The sequence below is a fragment of the Dryas octopetala genome, chromosome 8 (assembly GCF_963921425.1).
Source record: "Dryas octopetala chromosome 8, drDryOcto1.1, whole genome shotgun sequence".
Taxonomy (NCBI): Eukaryota; Viridiplantae; Streptophyta; class Magnoliopsida; order Rosales; family Rosaceae; genus Dryas; species Dryas octopetala.
Genome location: NC_141373.1, coordinates 2366774 through 2386233, shown reverse-complemented (window position 1 = coordinate 2386233; position 19460 = coordinate 2366774). Strand labels below are relative to the sequence as shown.

Here is a 19460-nt window from a genome sequence, read left to right as displayed (position 1 = left end):
GTAGGACAAAAGAAGATTGAAATCTATTTCAATATATTATTTTCCATATATGGAAGTATTCTTTCTTTCTTTTCTCACATATTCATTCCTCACTTTCTCTTGAAAAAATTAAATGAAGACCCGATGGTAATTAACATATGCTCACAAATCACAATCAGAAAGCCGCCCATCCTGCTGCGTTCGACTTAGTTGATCCGGATCCAGTTGCCGGAGGAAGAGTCCTCTGGAAATAATAATGAGCACATATACCATCAATTACAATTGTAAACAAGGTTCACCAAAAGGCAATATGCAAATGTCCATAAAACATTTATATTTTTTACTAGAAGAGGTAATCTTCCTTTCCTTTGTGTTGGAGAAGAAGTACATCAACCAAAAAATAAACACAAGGCATGCATGGAAGATGACTGGAGTAGAAAGTAGCTGAAATAAAAAATACAATAATTTTGCAAGAACTAAGCTTTCGGATTGAAATCTGATCCTACATGGTTCGAACCACTAGACAATAATCTGAGGACAAAAACTACTCATTCTCAGCTTGCCTTTCTGAGAATGGGATTAGAGCCCAGTCAATCAGTAACTAAAGTACTGGAAAAGACACCATCACATGTTGGAACATTTGTGACAAGCATGTGCCACATGCAGGTAAAAGCTATAAGCCAGTCATGAACACCCTTCAAGACAAAAAAACATGGATAGACAACAGAAAATTGCTGCATACTGAAGCTCCCCATTGAACCACAAGACCCTCGTCCTTTCTATCTTAGTCAGCTAATTTGTATGGCAAATTTTATAGCTAATGATCATCAAAACTCACAGACATTCCATGTTGATTTTGAACCCACTTCACTCTTACTAGTTACTACAACATTTCTATAAGTTCAACCAAGATACGCAGGAATTTCAACTAAACAAGCAATTCAATCCCAAAGGAAAACTGTGTTACATTTCCATACCTCAATTGGAGAAAGATCGGATAAAGGGTCGGAACTCCGCGGCGGTGACTTGAGACCACTGGAGCTGATTCTAGCAGCAACAGGATCATTGGGCGGTGGTGGCAGAGCCGACCGGATCTTCCCGCCATCCCCGGGTGGCGGGGCCAGGCCCAATGGTTTGGGCTTCGCCGACCCGGAAAGCCCAGCTGCCGACAGCATCCCAGTCCCACTCGTCGGCTTGGGCTTCACATTTATCCTTATCGTTTCTCCTTCCTGCAAATCCCAAATGTAGATAAATTCATTGAAAATTCAAACATAAATCAAATTAAAATCTAATTTTAAATTTAAATTCTTTTACCTTCAATCTGTGATTGACGGCCGGATGAATATCGATGTGGCTGTCGTCGCTGGTCTCGCCGCCGCCATTGGCCTCCTTCTCGCTCTCTCTCTTGACGTACTTCTCGTGGTCCGACAGCGCCACGTTGAAATCAAACGCTTCGTTTCGCTCTGCAAACCCAAGCCCGATGAAGGCGTGCTTGCCGGTGCCGTCCTCGATCTTCAGCACGAAGTATCGCGACGAGTCGAGCACGGTCTCGACGGAGTTCTCGCGCTGGCCCGGGAGGACGAAGCAGGCCGCGAAGAGCTCGCTGGAGTTCGGATCCTCCAGCCGGATCTCGCAACGGTCCTTGCACGACACGACCCGGAGTCGACCCGACCAGATCTTGTCGGACTGGAGCCACTCGCCGCACTTGTACCCGCCGGAGGTGCTCCGCGGCGGGATTTTGTAGACCGCGACCTCGCGGACGACGAGAAGCGTGTGCTCGAACGCCTCCTCCTCCTCCTCAAACGACATCGTTTCGGGATCGAAGTGATGGCAAGATTTCGAGCTTTGTCGGATTCGGTTGAGCAATGTAGGTGATAATTAGGGAACTTAATTTCTTAATTTCGATTTTCGTTGAGGCAGTTGGGAAATGAATTTGATTTGAATTTGAGAAGAATTTGACGTGAATTTGAAGAGAGGATGAAGTGATATGAAGGTGAGGGGAAGGTTTCAACTTTCAATGAGAATTTTGCAGAGAAGACGTGGGTTGGAAGCAGAGTGCCTGAAAGGTCAACTGAATTGTCTATGGAGACGTGGGTGGGGGAGATTACCTTTTTGCCCTTATTCCATTGCTTTTGGGCTTGGCTTGTAGACAAATCACAAATTGAAACCGAGAAGACAAAACACGGACCACGGGACCAGATCACCAAAAGACGCTCAGAATTTGCCACCTGATTGTGATGTTATACAATATACACACATTCTACACGCAAGCCCATCCCATTAGCACACATGCCACAAAATTGACTTCACAAAGAATACACGTCTAAAATGAATGTTTGGTTTGTTGATATACAATGATTGTTTGTTTCATGTATATAGTTCTTGCTTGGGAGTGTTATTCTCATTCCTCGAAATAATGGAATTTTCAAATTAGAATTATTGAATCTGTTGAATGAGATAATCTTTTGTGAATGCGAAGTTTACATAACTAAATCTTAAGTAAACTTTTATACTCATAATCAAATTTTATGTTTAAATTTTTTTATAGTATTATAGCGTAAACAATTTATGTGTTAAACTCAACCACTATATGCGTTTCATCATTTATCCATTCATGTGTTAAACTCAACCACTATATGTATTTCATAATCCATCCATATGTTACATAGGATGATTATGCAAAATCAAATTAGTTCCTATAATTCAATTGAGTTGAAAAACTCAAAGTTTAGAATCTCATACCACCAAAGCTTATACTTTGAACTTGAACATTGGATGTTGGACTCCAAATCTCAGACCGGAGGGATCTCAAACCTAGGATCATAGACCTTGAACTTGTAACTATGGAATACCTTAAAGTTGTAAAGAAATGAAAACTAAACTGATGGAGAGGGGTAAAATTGATAAGTTTGAAATATTTGTTTGGAGCTAAGTTTGACGATTACCCCTTTGAATATATATATTTTTTTTTTGCCACAAACCCTTTGAATATTTCTAAGCCCATAGTTTGCATTTGCCAATCTGTTGGGCCTTGGAATTTTCTTGTCTCAAGCAGATGTCAGCCCAAGCCTCATTTCAGCCCAACAAAAGCAAACTGGGTCAGAGATTGGGCTTGGCTTGTGCCATGAACACAACAAATAAAGGGTAATTTGGAATAAAGAGAAGGGTACTTTTGTAAAAGTCTCTCTCACGAAGCCTATATTTTCTGAAAAACTCCCCCGTCCGCTGGTCTTAAACCCTAGCACGAACATCGAGCTTCTTCTCTCCCGCCTACATTTCGAGCTTTCAGGTACGAATTTAATCTTTCTTTACAAGAACTAACTATTCAAAGGTTTTCTAAGCACCTTCTCATGATGAAAATTGAGAAGTATGAGGGATTTTTGTTGGTAGAACTTAGTATTAGAATTTGTAAGGGCTCTTACTGGTTAGGGTTTTAGGGTTGAAATACTAGCAACTAGAAAGGCCCTCAGAGAAGTAAGTTTTAGGGTTTTGTCTGGGTTTCTAAGTCACTTTGGATATGGCTGCCAAATATTGTTGTGCAATATTCAGTGTGTTAAGTTATATAGAAGAAATTTTTATTGGATTTTATTACAACATTTCTTTGATTTTCAGCAGGTTGAATAACAATCAGGTACCATGTATCTCCAGTTCTACATAAACGAGAATGGCGATAAAGTTTACACCACTAAGGTTTGTAATGATTTTTAATATTTTGGCTCTGTGTCAATATTTCAATTTGATGTACTGGAGTTTCAGTGTCTAATTTCAGTTCAATGTGACTGTTGTTGATGTTATAGAGTAATGAAGTTTCAATAGTTATTGATTTGCATAAATTGCGTGTTGACCTTTGGGCTTTTTTCTCCCTTTTGTCATTGCGATCATTGATCTTCTCTTGACTTTTCTGAATGCAGAAAGAATCACCACTGGGGCTGGCTACTCAATCTGCCCATCCAGGTAAGATATTTCGTTTTATTTGGGTCGGCTACACTCTTTGCTGCTTTATTAGTCGTCTGAATACGTTTTCACAATGATGGTTACGTTGTGAGGATCTCATGTCATGTTGTTCGTTTGTTCTCGGCTAATGACATTAGTGTTGTTGTTAACTTGTCACTAAGCTATGCCATCCAGGATATTGACTGTTCACTGCTAACATGGTGACAGTAGTTCTAAGTTCCCTGCCAGTTGTCTTAAGATATTCTATATTCCATCTACTGAAATTTCTAGATGCTTGAAATTGTAATCTGCCAAGAGTCATTTAGACTTTTGTTGCCATTGTAAAATATATGATGGCTGGAACTTATGTCTTTCTCTGTTGGTTTCCAAATTAAATACATGAAAATATCATATCTGGATCTGAATGGTTGTGTGCTGTATATATTTGGCATGGGTTTCGAATAAGGAAAATGCTTTCAAGGTGTTGATGGTCTGATTCACTTTTTATCACGTTTTTGGGATTGGGTACCGGATTTTGCCAGAATATGGTGTTTTCTGATTTGGTTGGACCATTTTCACAATCTTTGTGATGAGATTAGAAAGTGTACTGATGGCGAGTTCTCTATTCTGCTTATGGAAAGTTCTCAGTTCCTTGTGTTACTAATCTGTTCCTTTCTCCATTATCAACTGCAGCCCGTTTCTCCCCTGATGACAAATATTCGAGGCAAAGATTTCTTCTGAAGAAGCGCTTCGGATTGTTGCCAACCCAGCAGTCACCTCTAAAATATTAAGTGCCTCACAGGGTTCAGATGCTTTCATGTCTACCTTCTGAAGTATAGCTTACTAGGAGTGTTATCTTGTTGGACCTTTCGTTTGGGGACTGTAACTGGATATGTCTACCACCAGTAATGTAGCAGTAGTTCAAATGGCTGTAGACTGGTTATTGTTAAGTTTTTGAAGTGTACTAGATTATTATAAAATCTGTTTTGTAAAATTACCTTTTATCATTTTTTATATCTACTAGAATTTAAGGACTATATTCTATAAATCCTGGGTTTGGCTGTATTTGAGCACTCACATGCTCAAGCACATGAAGTCGAGCTTCTTGGTAAATTGTCAGGATTGAATCCTTTAATAAGAAATGACTACTTAAAAGTTCAATTTAATCATGCAACTTCAAGTATTGTGAATGTTATACCCCCAACAAGGATGACTAATTATGTGCCACATCTATGTTCCTTCTTTGCCCTGCACTAAATTTGAGTACTTTGTACAAATAAAGGTTCTTCCACTCTTGTATAAATAAAATAAAAAGTTTAAACAAAGTTGGAGGCCAAATTTTATTTTGGAGTCATTTAAAGTTTTAAAGACATAAAATACAAGATTGGGGTAAACATTGAAAATTGATTAGGAAATTTTTTTTTTCAAATGTTTTGTCCGTTTCCGTTTGGGTGTGTGAATAGCAAAAAGAAAAAGAAATATTTCTAGCAAAAAAAAAAAGAAATATGCTATGCATGGGCCTCCATTCCGTGAAGTGGGCGAAGCCCGAATTGAATAAAGCCCAACACAGAATCGGAACTCACTCGGTACTCAACCCCAGACCAAACTCATTGACGGCCTCGTTCTTAGCTTACACTCACTTTCAGTCTTCACTGCGCACTACTAGTCTTCGCGTCCAGAGGCTCGCTCAGCACACTGACCAAACTCTCTCTCTAACGCATTCCGTACGTTCCTTCTCCCGATCTAAAACCCTAGCGTTCAATTCACAAATCGCGTATTTGTGTATACATAAATGTACGTCGTGTGTGTATATATGTGTATCTGAAGCTGTTGACTTTGTTGTACTGTTTCAGGAAATGACTACCAGAAACCTAGGGGGATTTCTGGTGCTGATTTTGGCGACCACGATCTGCGTAGCTGCTGCTTCCGTCTTCCAACCGATCTCCGGCTCTCACCGATCCGCAGCTTCAGAGCTCTTCACGCCCGCCGATGGATCCTTCGCCAGGTGAATTAAATAAAACTCGAAAATGGTTGCTTTTTTATTCTTTGGTGATTTCTTCTTTGGTTATTTTCTGTTTGAATCCCGAGAAAATGAAAAACAATATGAAATAATCATTTGGATGAACCAATTCAATTGAACGGCTTTGTTTCATTTTAATGTGGCGTCACCACTGATAATTCTGAGATTTGAGGCTTCCGTTTCATTTTTTTTTTTCCCTACATTCTACTCGCAATGTGTTTTTAGTTTTTGATTGTGCTTGACTTTGATTTTATTTGCACGATTAGAGTAATTTGGCTATCCAGAGTCTGTCTAACTGCTATGCGCATTATTTGGACATTGGTTATAGTCAATTCTATTTGTTTTGACCTCCCAAATCCGATAATTTAAGCTGAAAGGAATCTAATTATATGATTTGGTAAATTGTTGACAGTTTAGAAGAGGCATATGAAGCCCTAAGATCATTTGAGGTTCTTGGGATTGATAAGAAGTCTGATATAGGCACTGATACTTGTCAGTCTGTTTTGGACAAACTTCGGTCATCGTCTTCTGCCCCAAAGGATTTGTTCTACGCCTTAAAGGTTAACAGCTTTTTGAAATGCGAGGTTAACAAGGACGTTTTGGAGGTACTATTGACTCTTTAGCACCCTTGTTTTGTTCTCAGCTTGAAAGCCATTGCTGCAGTTGGTGCTTAATTTTATTCTCTTTGTCTAGGGCATTGCTTCAAGACTTAAAGGTGTTGTCAATGGTGCAAGTTCATTGCTAGACATCTATTACTCAATCGGAAGTTTGGTACTTATTAAGGTAAATTGTCGAAAAAAATAATATTTTGGCAGCACTGTCCAATTCAGGTTTATATTTTCCTTTTGGTCTGATGCATCAAGTTTGGCTGCAGATTTCAATATATAGAATTGGTGATTTGAGAAAAAATTTCAATCCTGTGCATGGCAAAAATGATATTTTCAAGAATGTTACTCTTTAATTGATATACTTCTATGCAAGGGACTCAATTTTAGGTCTATATATCTTTAAATTGTGCATTATTTCCCAATAACTTTTTTTAACTTTTTTTTTTTTTCTTGCGGCAGGATCAAAGTTCGGAAGTCGATGTACTTCTTGCTGATGCTGATGGAATTTTCCATTCTATCAAGGTTGGTTCCCACAGCCACTAGTGGCATTTCTTAGTTGAAACTTGAAAATAGGTTCATTTCTGGCTACACCCTGGTCATGGCAGAACTTGCTATGCCAGATGAGGCTTAGCATCTGGTCACACCCTCACCTTCTTTTTGCAATGTTCTTGTGGTGAGTTTTTGGTCGGCATAGGTCATTCAGTACAAGAGTTGATCCTGGTTCTGATGAGTCTGACCTCAATTATTTTTCCACTTTTGCAATCACCTTTTTTTTTGTTGGGAATGTCACACATAACTAGATTGCTGCCTTTTGTTGAATGTTTGAGTAACTGTGACACTTTATGGCAGTCTTTGAGCCAGAGTGACGGAAGGTGGCGCTACAGTTCTGATAATCCGGAGTCTAGTACCTATGCTGCTGGTAATGATTTTCCAGAAATCATTTAAATGTTATGTTGCTTATTTGTCACATGGAAAACTTTTTTGATCAATCGGTAATGTATTGGCTACAAAATCAGTAATTTCCCTCTGCTCCTAAATTTCTTCCCTCTATGAGTTAGATCCTAGATATCTATTCATTAGAGTGGGATTAGTAGCACTTGGTTATGATCACCAGTATTTGTTTTACCATCAAAGTTGCATCTTTACCATAAGCTGCTTAAGAAACATGGTATAGATTCTTTATAACCGTACATGGCTTATACTCACTACTTTAACTTACCATTACTCTTGCAGGATTAGCGCTTGAAGCACTTGCTGGAGTTGTCTCATTAGCATCTTCTGAAATTGATCAGTCTAAGGTACTATACATTCTTTTCCTTTCTTATATATGAACCAACATAAGCTTTAAATGTTTTTAAACCTGTACCTATCATAATTGTGAACCATTCATTTACATGAAGAAAATTTCCTGCCATTTCACTTGTTAACAGAAGAGATTTCGGTCCAAATTGAGATATCTTCAGACACTGACCAAGTCATTAGTCACCAATATCTCTGGATCTATTTTCTGTTCCATTTTGCCTTATTTGAGATAGCTGTGTACTCAGTTCTATAGATCTTACTAGTATACTGTTCTTTTACTCTGTTACTGTATGTTTTCTTTGTTTGTTGTGCATGTAATATAGTTATGTTAACTGTATTTTGTTAATATCTCATAATGTTTTCTTTCTGTGTACAGATTGGTACATTGAAAAGTGATGTTTTGAAGCTTTTTGATAGTGTGGAGAAATACGGTATGTGTAGCTTTTTTTCAACCAACATATGTCTCTTTATAGGACTTTTTTTTATTTTCATCTCTTGCTTTATGCTAGAACTTTTGATGTTGTAGATTATAAGTTGTAATAGTCTTATACCCACATGTAATTTGTTCATGACCTTATTATGTGAAGTTTTAAATCTTCATTTTTCTCAGTTTTTGTACCATGACTGTGGTGCAAAAATTTTTGTTTTGTTGGGTGATAATTTGATAGTGACTTTAATTGCATCTTTTGTCGTGATGGAATCAATGGAACTTTATATCTATTATTGTAGTGATACCCAAGTAAGTTTGACATAATGCAAATGAGCTTGGTAGCCTGGTAACCTGCATGCTTTTTTATGTGTATGTACAAGTGTTTGTGTCATTTCTATGAAACATCATTTGACGTTGAAGTTTGCATGTGGTTTCGTCATTTTATTTACTGGTTTTTCTGTTATTATATATCATCATATGGCTAATCTAATTAACTATATTCTTTTAGATGATGGGGCTGTTTATTTTGACGAAAAAGTTGTTGATCTGCGCGAGCATCAGAGTCCTCTTTCAACTACCGCTTCTGTTGTTAAAGGATTGACAGCGTTTACAGCTGTGACATCTGGAAACTTAAAGGTGACTGTAAGCATACGTGAAGAGCATGCTTCGTTTTCTTTGGTATTGGGGGGGAAGAGGGGAAGGGTTGTGGTTGTTTGGCAGTAGAATGCATTCTAATGCATTAGATTTGAGTTTGCAGGTTCCAGGGGACAAGATATTGGGTTTGGCAAAATTCTTCCTCGGAATTGGAATTCCTGGCAATGCCAAAGACTTCTTCAACCAAATAGACTCGTTAGCTTGTTTGGAAAGCAATAAGCAAGTGCAATCTCTTTTTCTTAAATTGAATTAATTCTCCATGATTATTTTCCATATTTTTATTGTCCAATGGATTCTTGTGTATGGCTCTTCACTGGTAGTGTTTTTTGAAGAAATAATTTCTGTGTTTTATCATTCTTTTTTTATGATTTGCATTTTCCATCTTTCTTGCAGTTTATTACTTTTCTTTTATTGTCTCCTAACTTTGTACTTTTATTTTTTGCTGGTGCAGGGTTTCTATCCCACTGATTTTATCACTTCCAGCTACAGTGCTTTCATTGACCAAGAAAGACCAGCTCAAGGTTTGTCAATTAATCATCACATTATGCCTTTTTGTAAATGATTGTCGAATAGTCAATTATAATTGTTGAATAATCAAATTATATATACCCTTCTCTTGTCCTCGTTGGTGCGAGGTATTTAGATTTATGAGCTGAGCAAAATTGTGGGAAAAATATATTTAACAAAACGTTGTTTATGTCAAATCATGTGCTTTGATTAATTTAGGTATGTTGGTTTGTACATAAATTTTAATCAGGTTAAAGTGAATACCGTTCTTGGTTCAAGTGCACCTCCTCTGACAGTTAAGTTGGTGCGAGCTTTCAGTTCTGGTTCAAAAGATGCTTCCATAATTGAGAGCCAGGTGCGCAATAACTATTTTATGCTACTTCTGACATGTTTTCTTGGTAGATATGGTTTACTCACATTTCATGAATGGACCTTGGTTCACCTTCTTTATCATGTGTGTTGTAGGAGCTCAAGTTTGACAAGGAAAGTGGGTCCCATTTCTTGGATGTTTTTCCAGAAAGTGTCGATGTTGGAAATTACATATTTGTCTTTGAGGTACTCCTGTTTGTTTTCTTTTTAGCATTTTGTTTAACTTTCATCTGGCTCTCAATTTTTAATGAGTTAACCAAATGCTTTGTAGGTGGCTCTTCATGATTCTGAACATGAAAAAGTTTATGCAACTGGTGGCTCTACTCAAGTACGGATATTTGTCACAGGAGTTATCAAAATTGACAATGCAGAGATTGCAGTACTTGATAGTGACATTGGGAGCATAGAAACCCAGAAAAAGTACGTTGTGTTATGTTTACAGCTATAGTATATGATCCTCCTGAATTTTCATTTGCGTATTGGATGCTTGTAATCATAAAGTCAATGTGCTTTATAATTGTTACATGAATTAATTTTTTGTTGCTTCTACCTCATTGTTTACCAGACTAGATTTAGCTGGAGAAAATGCTGTCTCATTATCAGCAAACCACCTCCAAAAACTGCGCCTATCCTTTCAATTGACCACTCCTTTTGGGCGTGCATTTAAACCACATCAGGTTTGTAGTTCTTCGTGTCTACTTCTTGAATTAACTTCTCTCTGGTCAGTTTATTTAGAAGTTTATTGCGCTGCAGGTATTTCTCAAATTGAGACATGAGACCAAGGTTGAACATATCTTTGTGGTGGGGAACTCCGGCAAAAAATTTGAGATAATACTAGTTAAGTTTCTTTCATTTTATCCTTGAATTTATTTACAGCTTATTTTAAATAATACCTGTCTGTTGAAAGTATACATGGGCCATGCACACAAATTCCCTCATAGTTGACCTGTTTTACACGAACACTCAGTGTGCAGCTGTTCAGAGCTGCTTTGGCAAACTAGAATTTGATTTTTTTTTTTATTTATTTATCTGTTCAGCTGATACTGTGCTAAACCCCTTATTTAAAATTTCTGAATACCTTCTAAAAATAAATGTCTGAATACCTGATTAATTTTGAACACTCTGAAATGAAAGGTTCAGCTTTCACCATCTTGGGTCATGGATTACCCTTGGAGAATTTTAATTTCTTTATTTTGCTCATTGTTGTTATTTTGTTTTGCAGGATTTTCTTGGATTGGTCGAGAAGTTTTACTATCTCTCAGGTAGTTATGACCTTCAATTAACTGTGGGCGATGCAGTAATGGTAAGCATGACTTCACCTCAAGTTATTCAAACTGCTTTTATCCTCTTGTGATATGAGAAAATTGTTGTTTTCTTTTCCAGGAAAACTCTTTCTTCCGGGATATTGGCCGCGTTGAATTGGATCTACCCGAAGCACCTGAGAAGGCCTCCCGCCCTCCTTCGCCGGCTGTTGATCCATACTCAAAATATGGTCCCAAAGCAGAGATAACCCATATCTTTAGGGCTCCAGAAAAGCGTCCTTCTCAGGAGCTCTCACTTGCTTTCTTGGGTCTTCTGCTTTTGCCATTGATTGGATTTTTGGTTGGGGTGAGTCTTTATAAGTGAATCCTTAATCTTATTGTCACTTGGCTCAGAAATGTTTTAGCATTTTATGCTCAAATCTCACCCTAGGAAAATCCAAGTTGGTTTATAGAGTTGTAGCCAGATTGGGCTTGATAGTGGGGTAATCTTGGCTAACCTTATCTTATGTATTAAACAGCTATTACGCATGGGGGTTAATCTGAAGAACTTCCCTACTTCAGCAGTTCCAGCCACTTTTGCCATCCTATTCCATGTTGGCATTGCAGCAGTTCTTTTGCTCTATCTGCTTTTTTGGCTCAAGGTATGCCATTCATTTGTCTTTACTTCTGGATGACCCCATCTTAAGTATAGGGTCACATGTTCTAGAACGTCACCAAATAACATTAACATACATAGTAACAACAATAATAATATTTCAAAGTAAGATTTCTTACTTTAATTTGTGACGGCTTTTCAATGCATTTTGTCAGGCAGCTTTGCGAGTTCTTATTTTGCTAGATTAGGCATTTTTGTAAATAGCCTTTCTTTTCTTTTTTTTCCTTTTTTCTTTTGTGCACATCGATTATGCTTTTCAAAGGACTTGCCTATTTACTTGTTTGTTCCATGTACAGTTGGATCTATTCACGACCCTGAAAGCGCTTGGATTCTTGGGAGCTTTCTTGCTGTTTGTGGGACACGGGGTTCTTTCCCATCTGGCCTCTACATCAGCCAAGTTGAAATCTGCTTGAGAACAAAAGAAAATTAAGAAATTTCCAGTTTTAGAGAGAGGAGATCAAAAGAAGGATGAGGAAATTTTCCTTTGAACAGAAACTGTGGGTGGGGTTTAGACCAATTTTGTAGGACTATGTTATGTTAGACTTATACCTGTACCTGTCACTTTAGAATTTTATTACCCACAATCATATTTTATTGCAAAAGGAAGTTACCCACGGTCTTGATCTTTCACATCGTTGCTGTAACTGACATTTTAAAGGTACGTAACTTGAAAGGAACTGCACTAGTCAATATTTAAGTCCTTTTCTATCCCGTGCATGATGGACAATAATCGCATGTTGGTTGATTAGTCATATGTTTTAGCTGACTTGTAAACTTAAAGCATGGCATTAGGAAGTGAAAATAATTCAAGAGTGCAAGATGACATGGTTCTCTCTTATAAGCATGACCTTTGTGTGCGTGGTTCACTCACAGCAGATCTCTCTATAGAAAGAAAGATGCAAATGCTAGTAGGGTCGGATCGACATTTCCATTTAATTTCAACTTTCTAACTTCTTAACAAAACACATATCAAGCAAATCATAATCCCTAGCCAAGGAGGGAAGCTAACTACAATCTCAGAGACATTTCCATTTTCCTCTTTGAACTTGAGCAATCTGCTTGCCAAAGAGAATGCTGATAACACTTGTAGCCACTATTCCTCTTTGAAGCTCCTCCCTCAGCCTTCTCGTCAGCCACAAACCCCTTAGGTTTCAACTCCTCCATGAACTCCTTGCCCTCCTTGGCCTTATCTGCAATTGCCAAGAGCTTGAACACCGCCGTGTAGGTACTGGGAGTGGGTCTCATCCCCTTTCCCACCATCTCCAGCAAGTACTTCTTGGCTTCTGATAGAAAATTGGGGTCAGCAGCGAGTGCCTTGCTATAACATTGTAAGCGCGTGTCTGGGGAAAGACATGAGGAGTGGCGTGCCATTGTAGGAGCTGACATTACAGAGCAGCATGTGCTGGAACACCTCGAGAGTGTACAGGCACTACCCTCACTACCCTTCTCAGCGATTACGACGAAGACGTGGGTGTGGTAGGCGGTGGCAGGAGACAGCGTTTAGGTGGGCAATGGCTAGGGTCAGATTGGGATCTGGGTTTGGGTTTTCAGGTGTTTATTTTATTTTATTTTATTTTAATTTATTAAGTTTGAGTTTATTTAAGGGCAGAGTTGATAAAAATTTAGGGTGGTCAATTTAGAGCACTCAAATAAATATTGTTGGGAATCCAAACACATTTTAATTAGCATGTTAGCCCATGGATAGCCTCTACTTTTCTCCAATTAATGGCAGAAATTGATTATCTTACAATTATCAAATGAATTATAAATATAATGAAAAACATATTGGTGACCTTTTCTGTTTCAATTAGAGGAATAAAGAAGATTGAAAAAAAAAAAAAAAAAAGATTAAACAAGAGCAAATGCAACAAAATTAAAAATAAAACCAGCACCACCTTAAGCCTGAAATGCCGGGATCATATCATGCTATTCTACGTCCCTAAAGCTCTCACTCGTACGCCAAAGCTTTTTCTGGATAATGAGTACTGTATCATCTTCATCAGAGCCTCCCTCTGCATCAGCAATAGCCACTGCTTCCCAGTGTAATGCCTTCATATAAATGTTTATATACTCCACCACCTTCCGCTTATCACGGACAATGACAAAACCTTTGGGCCGGAGGATGCGATCCATCTCAATCAACAAATCTATGGCACTACATCCTTTCCTTTCAATATCAGAGAAGAGGGTCCATGCATGAAGTAGATCGTAGGTTCGTGGGTAGGTTGAGTAGGCTTCACACCTGTCACAAGTGCACCAAAGACCACCAAGAGCAAAATGGTTTAAAATTTTACAAAGTTTCTATTTAAAGTGAGTAAGTATGAAAAACAAATCAGTTTTTCATTTTCTAATTTATCAAACCAACAGTGAGTATCATCTTCATCATCATCCTTCCCTCTGTCCCAATCATATGGGGAGTGAGTATGAAAAACAAATTTCAAAAATTTTCAAGCCAACCCAATCAGTGAGTACTTCTTATCAAAATTGTTAAACGTACCAGTTGTGTACTGAGCCTATCAGGCCCCTGTCATATATTATTTTAAGTGTGTTAGGTCCGTCCTCTGGCACCACATTCATAACCCAAACATTCTTGTTCTTCAAAGCAGCTGCGAATGAACCCATGTTTGCCTTCATGTCCATCACGTTCCTCAGTGTGTCAGAATTAATCTTTGGGCTCAAATGATTCCAGTAATGGTCAACTCTTTGCTGCCAAACTTCCTGCACCACATCAATCGTGTCATACACCAAGTACTTGGGTGTCTCTGTTTTTGTATAGGCAAATATACCCAGGTAGAGCATACACGAGTTATTCACAGAAGAAAAAAAAGAAAAAGAAAAAAGATACAAGGTATCATGAAGATTACCATGTCCTTTTCAAATACATCATTAGAATAGCCGAAATCAGCAAGACACGGGGGTGGTGTAGTCAATCGAGCAGGCCAAGGAGCCAAACCACTTCCTTTTGATCTCTGGATTTCTGAGCAGAGTCACAGACCAGTAAACCATTAGTGCACTTTCAACTTTCAATGCTAATTCACTTAAGTTATTACAAAAGGCTGATAAAGCTACACAACACGATGAAACATATTAAAGTAAAAGGAAATGGTGCATGGTTATTATAGAGTTTATTTATTTACTTTTGCAATGATAACCATATAAAGAAAAGATCTTTGAAATGTGAAATGTCTTTACTAAAACACTGCAGTTTGAAATTAGAAGCCAAAAGCGTAACAACAGTCCAAGATAAAAGTGACTATTTTTGGTTTGGTTATGTGGTGGCTATTTCAAAAAAACTGGTATTAAACTACAAGATAACACAAAGTATTATGCATCTACAGTACTACTTGTCCAATTTTTAGATTAGTAATTCTCAAATTCAATCAACTCAGACAACATGTGATTGACTTGAAAGAGTTATTGCATGTTATTTTGAGAGTCCTCGAGACAGCAAAGCACAGAGATTATGGCAATTATTGGTAAAATAGAAGAAATAATACTCACGGTCAGAGTATGGTGTGATGCAAGTCTCCATTTTGACATTCCAGACAGCATTGGGGTCATCATCCGATCTGCAGAGGGGAGGTTGAGTAGCAGGCTCTCTTTCCATGTAACAATCATTAGTCAGAGGTTTGACCCAAATAACAGTTTGGTTCCTTTTAGCAGCTATTTTCCAACACATCCGTTCCACAAGGGCACTCATCTTTGTCCATATTCTCAGATTCTCTTCATCCTGTGCATAGGCTTCAGGAGATGAGTAGGCAAAATAGCCTCCTGGTCTGAGTAACCTATCCAGCTCAAGAAGAAGTATCCCATCCCTTTGAAGCCAATCAATCCTACAGCGAGAACAGTGTGCCAGTTCAAAAGATCTACTTGGGTAAGGGAGTCTTTTTGTCCCTAAAATGCCAAGATATGCAGGAATTCCTCTCTCTAATGCAAACTGGATCTGATTTTGATGAACATCATTAGGTGCCACGGACATTGCAATAATATCAGAAGAAAGCAGGTATCCTCCGAAACTGGCAACACCACAGCCAACATCAAGGACTGTCCGGACATTTCCCAAATTGTTCAAATTGTTGTTGGGAAAGTTGAGCATCTGCAAATCCAAACCAAGAATAGATCATTGCTTTTATCACGAAAGAAAAAATCACAAATTTACATGATTTGACTACTGACTAGTTACTTTTGCCCCCATTGTGAAGGGGCCAATTGACTTACATTTGCCATTGATGCAATGTACTTATCAGCTCCATAATGGAAGTGAGTACCTCCACCAGGAAATCCAATCTTTTCACCTTTGACAACCATCCACTTTTGGTCAGACTTCTCAGTTGCAAGATGCGTATGAGGTATATTTACTTTCCATACCTCATCTCTGCTTTTAGGCCACTTGATTGGGATCTATTCAGGAAAACAGCAGAAACACTCCTTACTATAATTCAAGTGAAAGATAGTATACAATACAAAGTTTCCTCAAATCCAGTTGATGGACTCACCTTGTATCCAGGTGGAGGAGGAATTAAACAGTTAAATCGCTTTTCAGGCAGCGGACAGTGTCTTTCATAATGCTCCATCACAGCCAGATCCAACTTCAATCTTGACTGGTAAATGAGGTTTCTGTCTAAGCAAGGAATCAGTTCCGAATGTCTATCATCACAAACCTTCAACATTGGAAACCAACACAAGAAATCTTGTATTAGTTTAGTATACGCGAGCATAAAAATAAGAGAACTCAGATAAATTAATAGTTAGTATAAAGAGAAAGCACAGATAATAAGTTAGCCAAGATAACTCACAGGTATGCTCTTCAGTATAATACCATCCGCTTCATCATCACCAAGTTTGGGAGGCGACTCATCAACATCTTCATCCACACCCAAGTATGTAGAACCAAATTTTCTTATTTTATTGCCATACTCCAGAGGAGAGGAACCATCCTTTTTGGAATACATGTATAGGAAACCACAAATGATCACCAAAACTAGAACTGAGGTGACCAAACATTTCCTTTGGCTCCCATCAGCTCTTCCCCGCGACATTGTTGCAACCAAAAAGATTATCACCCTTACTTTGCCTTCAACATGCAGAGTTCAATATCAAGCTAAAAGATGCCAGATTTTACTCCAAGTGGACGATGTCTCACTTCAGAAATAGCTTCAATCACCTGAACAAGCTTAAACTAGTTAGTTCCAACTTATTGAACTACATACCCCTTATATTATACAATAATTCAAACCACGAAATTAAAATATAAGATTAAGGAAGACACCCCTATAAATCAATTTAGTTAAATAGCAACAAAGAATCTTATCATATTATAGGAATAGGAAAAGGAAAACATTTTATAATTATAAAACTTATTGAAAAAGTAGTAACTTGTAGAGCAGTGCGACATGTCCACAGACCGACACCAGCCAAACCCAAGTGAATCAAGTACCAACAACTAAAACTCAATCGCAGCAAGTAGAAACGAAATCAAATCTAACCCAGTTCATTCAAAGAGGAACAAAGCTGGAAAAGTACCAGTACCTGATCTGTATACATAGAATAAATGTCTGAAATATAAATGGTGTATAACGAATGGCACAAAGAAAGCACAAGAATGAAAGGGAAGGAGGGTAAAAATGTAACATTAACAAAGGCAAAGCACCGACAGTTGCCAGCTATAAATGCGACACCTTCAACTTCAACAAACAAGAATTGACAGAGATTGATAAGACCCAGCTCGTGAAACCAAAAAAAAAGCGTCGGCAATATTAACTTCCAAAGTTAAAAGGGTCGATTTGAATGATATACTGACATGCATATTCTTTGAAAGTCAGATCTTTATTCAAGAGACGAATACGAATCGTGATAGAGTCAAAGTTGAAGATGGGCATTGTGGAAACAGAGTTAGTAAGTGGGTTTGTACAGTTTTAATGGATCTGAAAACGTACATGGGGCTCAATGTTCAATGGGGATTGTGCAAAGGACGTACCTGGTTGTGAAAGATTTGGCTCGCAGAGAGAGAGAGAGAGAGATGGGTCCTTATCAGTGAGCGAGTGGCATACAATGAAAATATAAAGAACCAATAAATAAATTTATGCTGTTTGTTGAGAATTTGGGTGATGAGTGTGTGTGAGATCTATAAATCTGTTTCAGTAATAAACAAAGAGAGTGAGATCTAACACTCACATTCACACACAGAAAGAAAAGAAAAAGAGTTCGAGAGCGAGAATCAGAGGAAGAGAACCCGCGTGACACGGTGACGGTGTAAAACACGACAGATACAGCTTGTCGTTTAGTTCAGATGACGCGTCACATGGAAATTTTCGCTCCTGAAAACGAAATTTCTTTTCTTTTTATTTTTTATGATTAATTACTAGTGGCAACTCTCGCTACAAAAGGAAAAAAAATAAAAAAAGATGTCAATTGCAACTTGCAACTTGCAACTTGCAAGTGGCAACAATTTGTTTTTTTATGTATCTAAGTGGCAACAATTTTTAGGTAGGTGCATCAAATCTAAGAGAGTGGGATGGAATTTAACCAACCTTTTTTTATGGGAATTTAACTAACCATTGAGTTGAGTTGAATTAATGGAAAATTCAATATAAACATTTCTTATTTTCTATCCAACAACTTCATGTTAGGGAGTTTTGAACATGGAATTTACTAGCACTATATTTTATGTTTAGTGTTTGGTAAGAGGAAGTATTTTTGAAGTACTAGATCTTGACCTTTCCGAGTTGAAGTTCATCACCATCTAGTTATAAATGCAAAGAACATTTCAACATGTTGTCTCCTCTCCGATCTTACTCCTCATCCCATCTCCCTTTCAATAATATTTTTCTTATAAAGTTATTCTATATAAAATTAGTTTAATTTAAATTCTAAAGAAAGTAATAACAATAATTTAATTGTTGTAGCAAAATTTGAGTTATTTAAGTTAATAATTTAATTTTAAATCAGTACTATTACGGTCATTAAATTAAAATAATATGTAAAATTCTTTTGTCTATTCAAATTTAGATAAATTGAATATTGATCAATAAACTTTAAGTAAATAAATTTAATAACTCTATCATAATCAAGGAATGAAATTTCGAATTTGGCCGAAAATTTCATTTTTTTGAGTCATCGAGATTTTATCAAATACCCTACTATATTTTGTAATTATTTTGAAGAAATTTCAGCGAATTTGACGAAATTTCGACGAATTTGGAAAAATTTCGAGTTTTATTTACTGGTTTTAGGGGGAGAGGGGCGGGGAGGGTTGGGTTTAGGGGGAAAAGGGCAGGGAAGGGCGGGGTGTGTCGGGGATAGGCTGGGTTGGGGGGAGAGAGGCAAGGGGAGGGGCTGGTGCTGGGTGGGAAGATGATGGGTGTGAGAGAGAAAACTGTGAAGAGGAAGAGGAAGAGAGAGAGTCACGGGCAAAGAGGAAAAATGAAGGAAACAGAAAAAAAAAAAAAAACTTACCTTATAGTGAGGTCTGGGCGACGAACGAAGGAAGGAGAGAAGGAAAACTTTGATTGTTATATTATATATGAATAGGCTACAATTCTCAGCCTCTCACAATAGGCTAAAGTGATAAGATTGCTATAGTAATTGTTGTAAATTAATATAACAAAATAATTTGACTTTTGATTAACCAACGAACATCCTGTTTCTTGTTTCTTGGAACTAACAACATTAAGAAGATTAAAGTTTTGAATCTTAAACCATAAAACAAGGGACTGTAGACTATATGATTCATGATGTTCAA

At 37.6% G+C, this 19460-nt stretch overlaps 4 protein-coding genes across 8 annotated transcripts; 2 read left to right on the top strand and 2 right to left on the bottom strand.

Annotated features, from left to right (window-relative positions):
- ABCI18 (non-intrinsic ABC protein 4) lies at positions 1–2084 on the bottom strand. The gene is made up of 3 exons (XM_086254218.1): positions 1294–2084; positions 957–1208; positions 1–223 (listed from the first exon to the last, which is right to left on the bottom strand). The coding sequence occupies exons 1-3, from the start codon at positions 1786–1788 to the stop codon at positions 155–157; spliced, it is 816 nt and encodes a 271-aa protein (XP_086110344.1). The 5' UTR covers positions 1789–2084; the 3' UTR covers positions 1–154.
- A 1085-nt stretch (positions 2085–3169) lies between these two features.
- On the top strand, positions 3170–4949 carry NOP10 (nucleolar RNA-binding Nop10p family protein). 2 transcript variants are annotated; one of them, XM_086254778.1, is made up of 4 exons: positions 3170–3268; positions 3592–3669; positions 3891–3933; positions 4606–4949. In XM_086254778.1, exons 2-4 carry the CDS (start codon positions 3616–3618, stop codon positions 4701–4703), a joined length of 195 nt encoding a protein of 64 aa, XP_086110904.1. In that variant the 5' UTR covers positions 3170–3268; positions 3592–3615; the 3' UTR covers positions 4704–4949. The 2 variants fall into 2 exon arrangements, with proteins under 2 accessions (XP_086110904.1, XP_086110906.1); XM_086254780.1 differs by having other exon boundaries at positions 3171–3268; positions 3595–3669.
- A 604-nt stretch (positions 4950–5553) lies between these two features.
- On the top strand, positions 5554–12427 carry HAP6 (ribophorin II (RPN2) family protein). The gene is made up of 20 exons (XM_086252990.1): positions 5554–5636; positions 5766–5917; positions 6345–6537; positions 6626–6715; positions 7000–7062; positions 7390–7459; positions 7774–7838; positions 8219–8273; positions 8781–8908; positions 9030–9145; positions 9378–9447; positions 9684–9788; positions 9899–9988; positions 10074–10222; positions 10368–10479; positions 10556–10639; positions 11025–11105; positions 11186–11410; positions 11583–11705; positions 12016–12427. Exons 2-20 carry the CDS (start codon positions 5769–5771, stop codon positions 12130–12132), a joined length of 2085 nt encoding a protein of 694 aa, XP_086109116.1. The 5' UTR covers positions 5554–5636; positions 5766–5768; the 3' UTR covers positions 12133–12427.
- A 1042-nt stretch (positions 12428–13469) lies between these two features.
- Positions 13470–17887, bottom strand: LOC147275917 (putative methyltransferase PMT3). 4 transcript variants are annotated; one of them, XM_086252991.1, is made up of 8 exons: positions 17697–17887; positions 16516–16883; positions 16216–16380; positions 15938–16120; positions 15221–15815; positions 14584–14696; positions 14217–14437; positions 13470–13961 (listed from the first exon to the last, which is right to left on the bottom strand). In XM_086252991.1, exons 2-8 carry the CDS (start codon positions 16756–16758, stop codon positions 13646–13648), a joined length of 1836 nt encoding a protein of 611 aa, XP_086109117.1. In that variant the 5' UTR covers positions 16759–16883; positions 17697–17887; the 3' UTR covers positions 13470–13645. The 4 variants fall into 4 exon arrangements, with proteins under 4 accessions (XP_086109117.1, XP_086109120.1, XP_086109119.1 ...); XM_086252994.1 differs by lacking the exon at positions 17697–17887 and adding an exon at positions 17520–17664; XM_086252993.1 differs by lacking the exon at positions 17697–17887 and adding an exon at positions 17249–17468.
- Positions 17888–19460: the final 1573 nt, after the last annotated feature.

Excerpts from the sequence above, each read along its gene's own strand:
- ABCI18 (XM_086254218.1), bottom strand. The coding sequence starts at position 1,788 with ATGTCGTTTGAGGAGGAGGAGGAGGCGTTCGAGCACACGCTTCTCGTC. Across the intron at positions 1,209-1,293 it reads CCGTCAATCACAGATTGAAG|GAAGGAGAAACGATAAGGAT; the intron begins GTAAAAGAATTT and ends TGGGATTTGCAG. Across the intron at positions 224-956 it reads CCGATCTTTCTCCAATTGAG|AGGACTCTTCCTCCGGCAAC; the intron begins GTATGGAAATGT and ends TATTATTTCCAG.
- NOP10 (XM_086254778.1), top strand. The coding sequence starts at position 3,616 with ATGTATCTCCAGTTCTACATAAACGAGAATGGCGATAAAGTTTACACC. Across the intron at positions 3,670-3,890 it reads ATAAAGTTTACACCACTAAG|AAAGAATCACCACTGGGGCT; the intron begins GTTTGTAATGAT and ends TTCTGAATGCAG. Across the intron at positions 3,934-4,605 it reads TACTCAATCTGCCCATCCAG|CCCGTTTCTCCCCTGATGAC; the intron begins GTAAGATATTTC and ends TATCAACTGCAG.
- HAP6 (XM_086252990.1), top strand. The coding sequence starts at position 5,769 with ATGACTACCAGAAACCTAGGGGGATTTCTGGTGCTGATTTTGGCGACC. Across the intron at positions 9,146-9,377 it reads GCTTGTTTGGAAAGCAATAA|GGTTTCTATCCCACTGATTT; the intron begins GCAAGTGCAATC and ends TTGCTGGTGCAG. Across the intron at positions 10,480-10,555 it reads GTGCATTTAAACCACATCAG|GTATTTCTCAAATTGAGACA; the intron begins GTTTGTAGTTCT and ends ATTGCGCTGCAG.
- LOC147275917 (XM_086252991.1), bottom strand. The coding sequence starts at position 16,758 with ATGTCGCGGGGAAGAGCTGATGGGAGCCAAAGGAAATGTTTGGTCACC. Across the intron at positions 14,697-15,220 it reads CATCACACCATACTCTGACC|AAATCCAGAGATCAAAAGGA; the intron begins GTGAGTATTATT and ends GACTCTGCTCAG. Across the intron at positions 13,962-14,216 it reads ATAGGCTCAGTACACAACTG|GTGTGAAGCCTACTCAACCT; the intron begins GTACGTTTAACA and ends CACTTGTGACAG.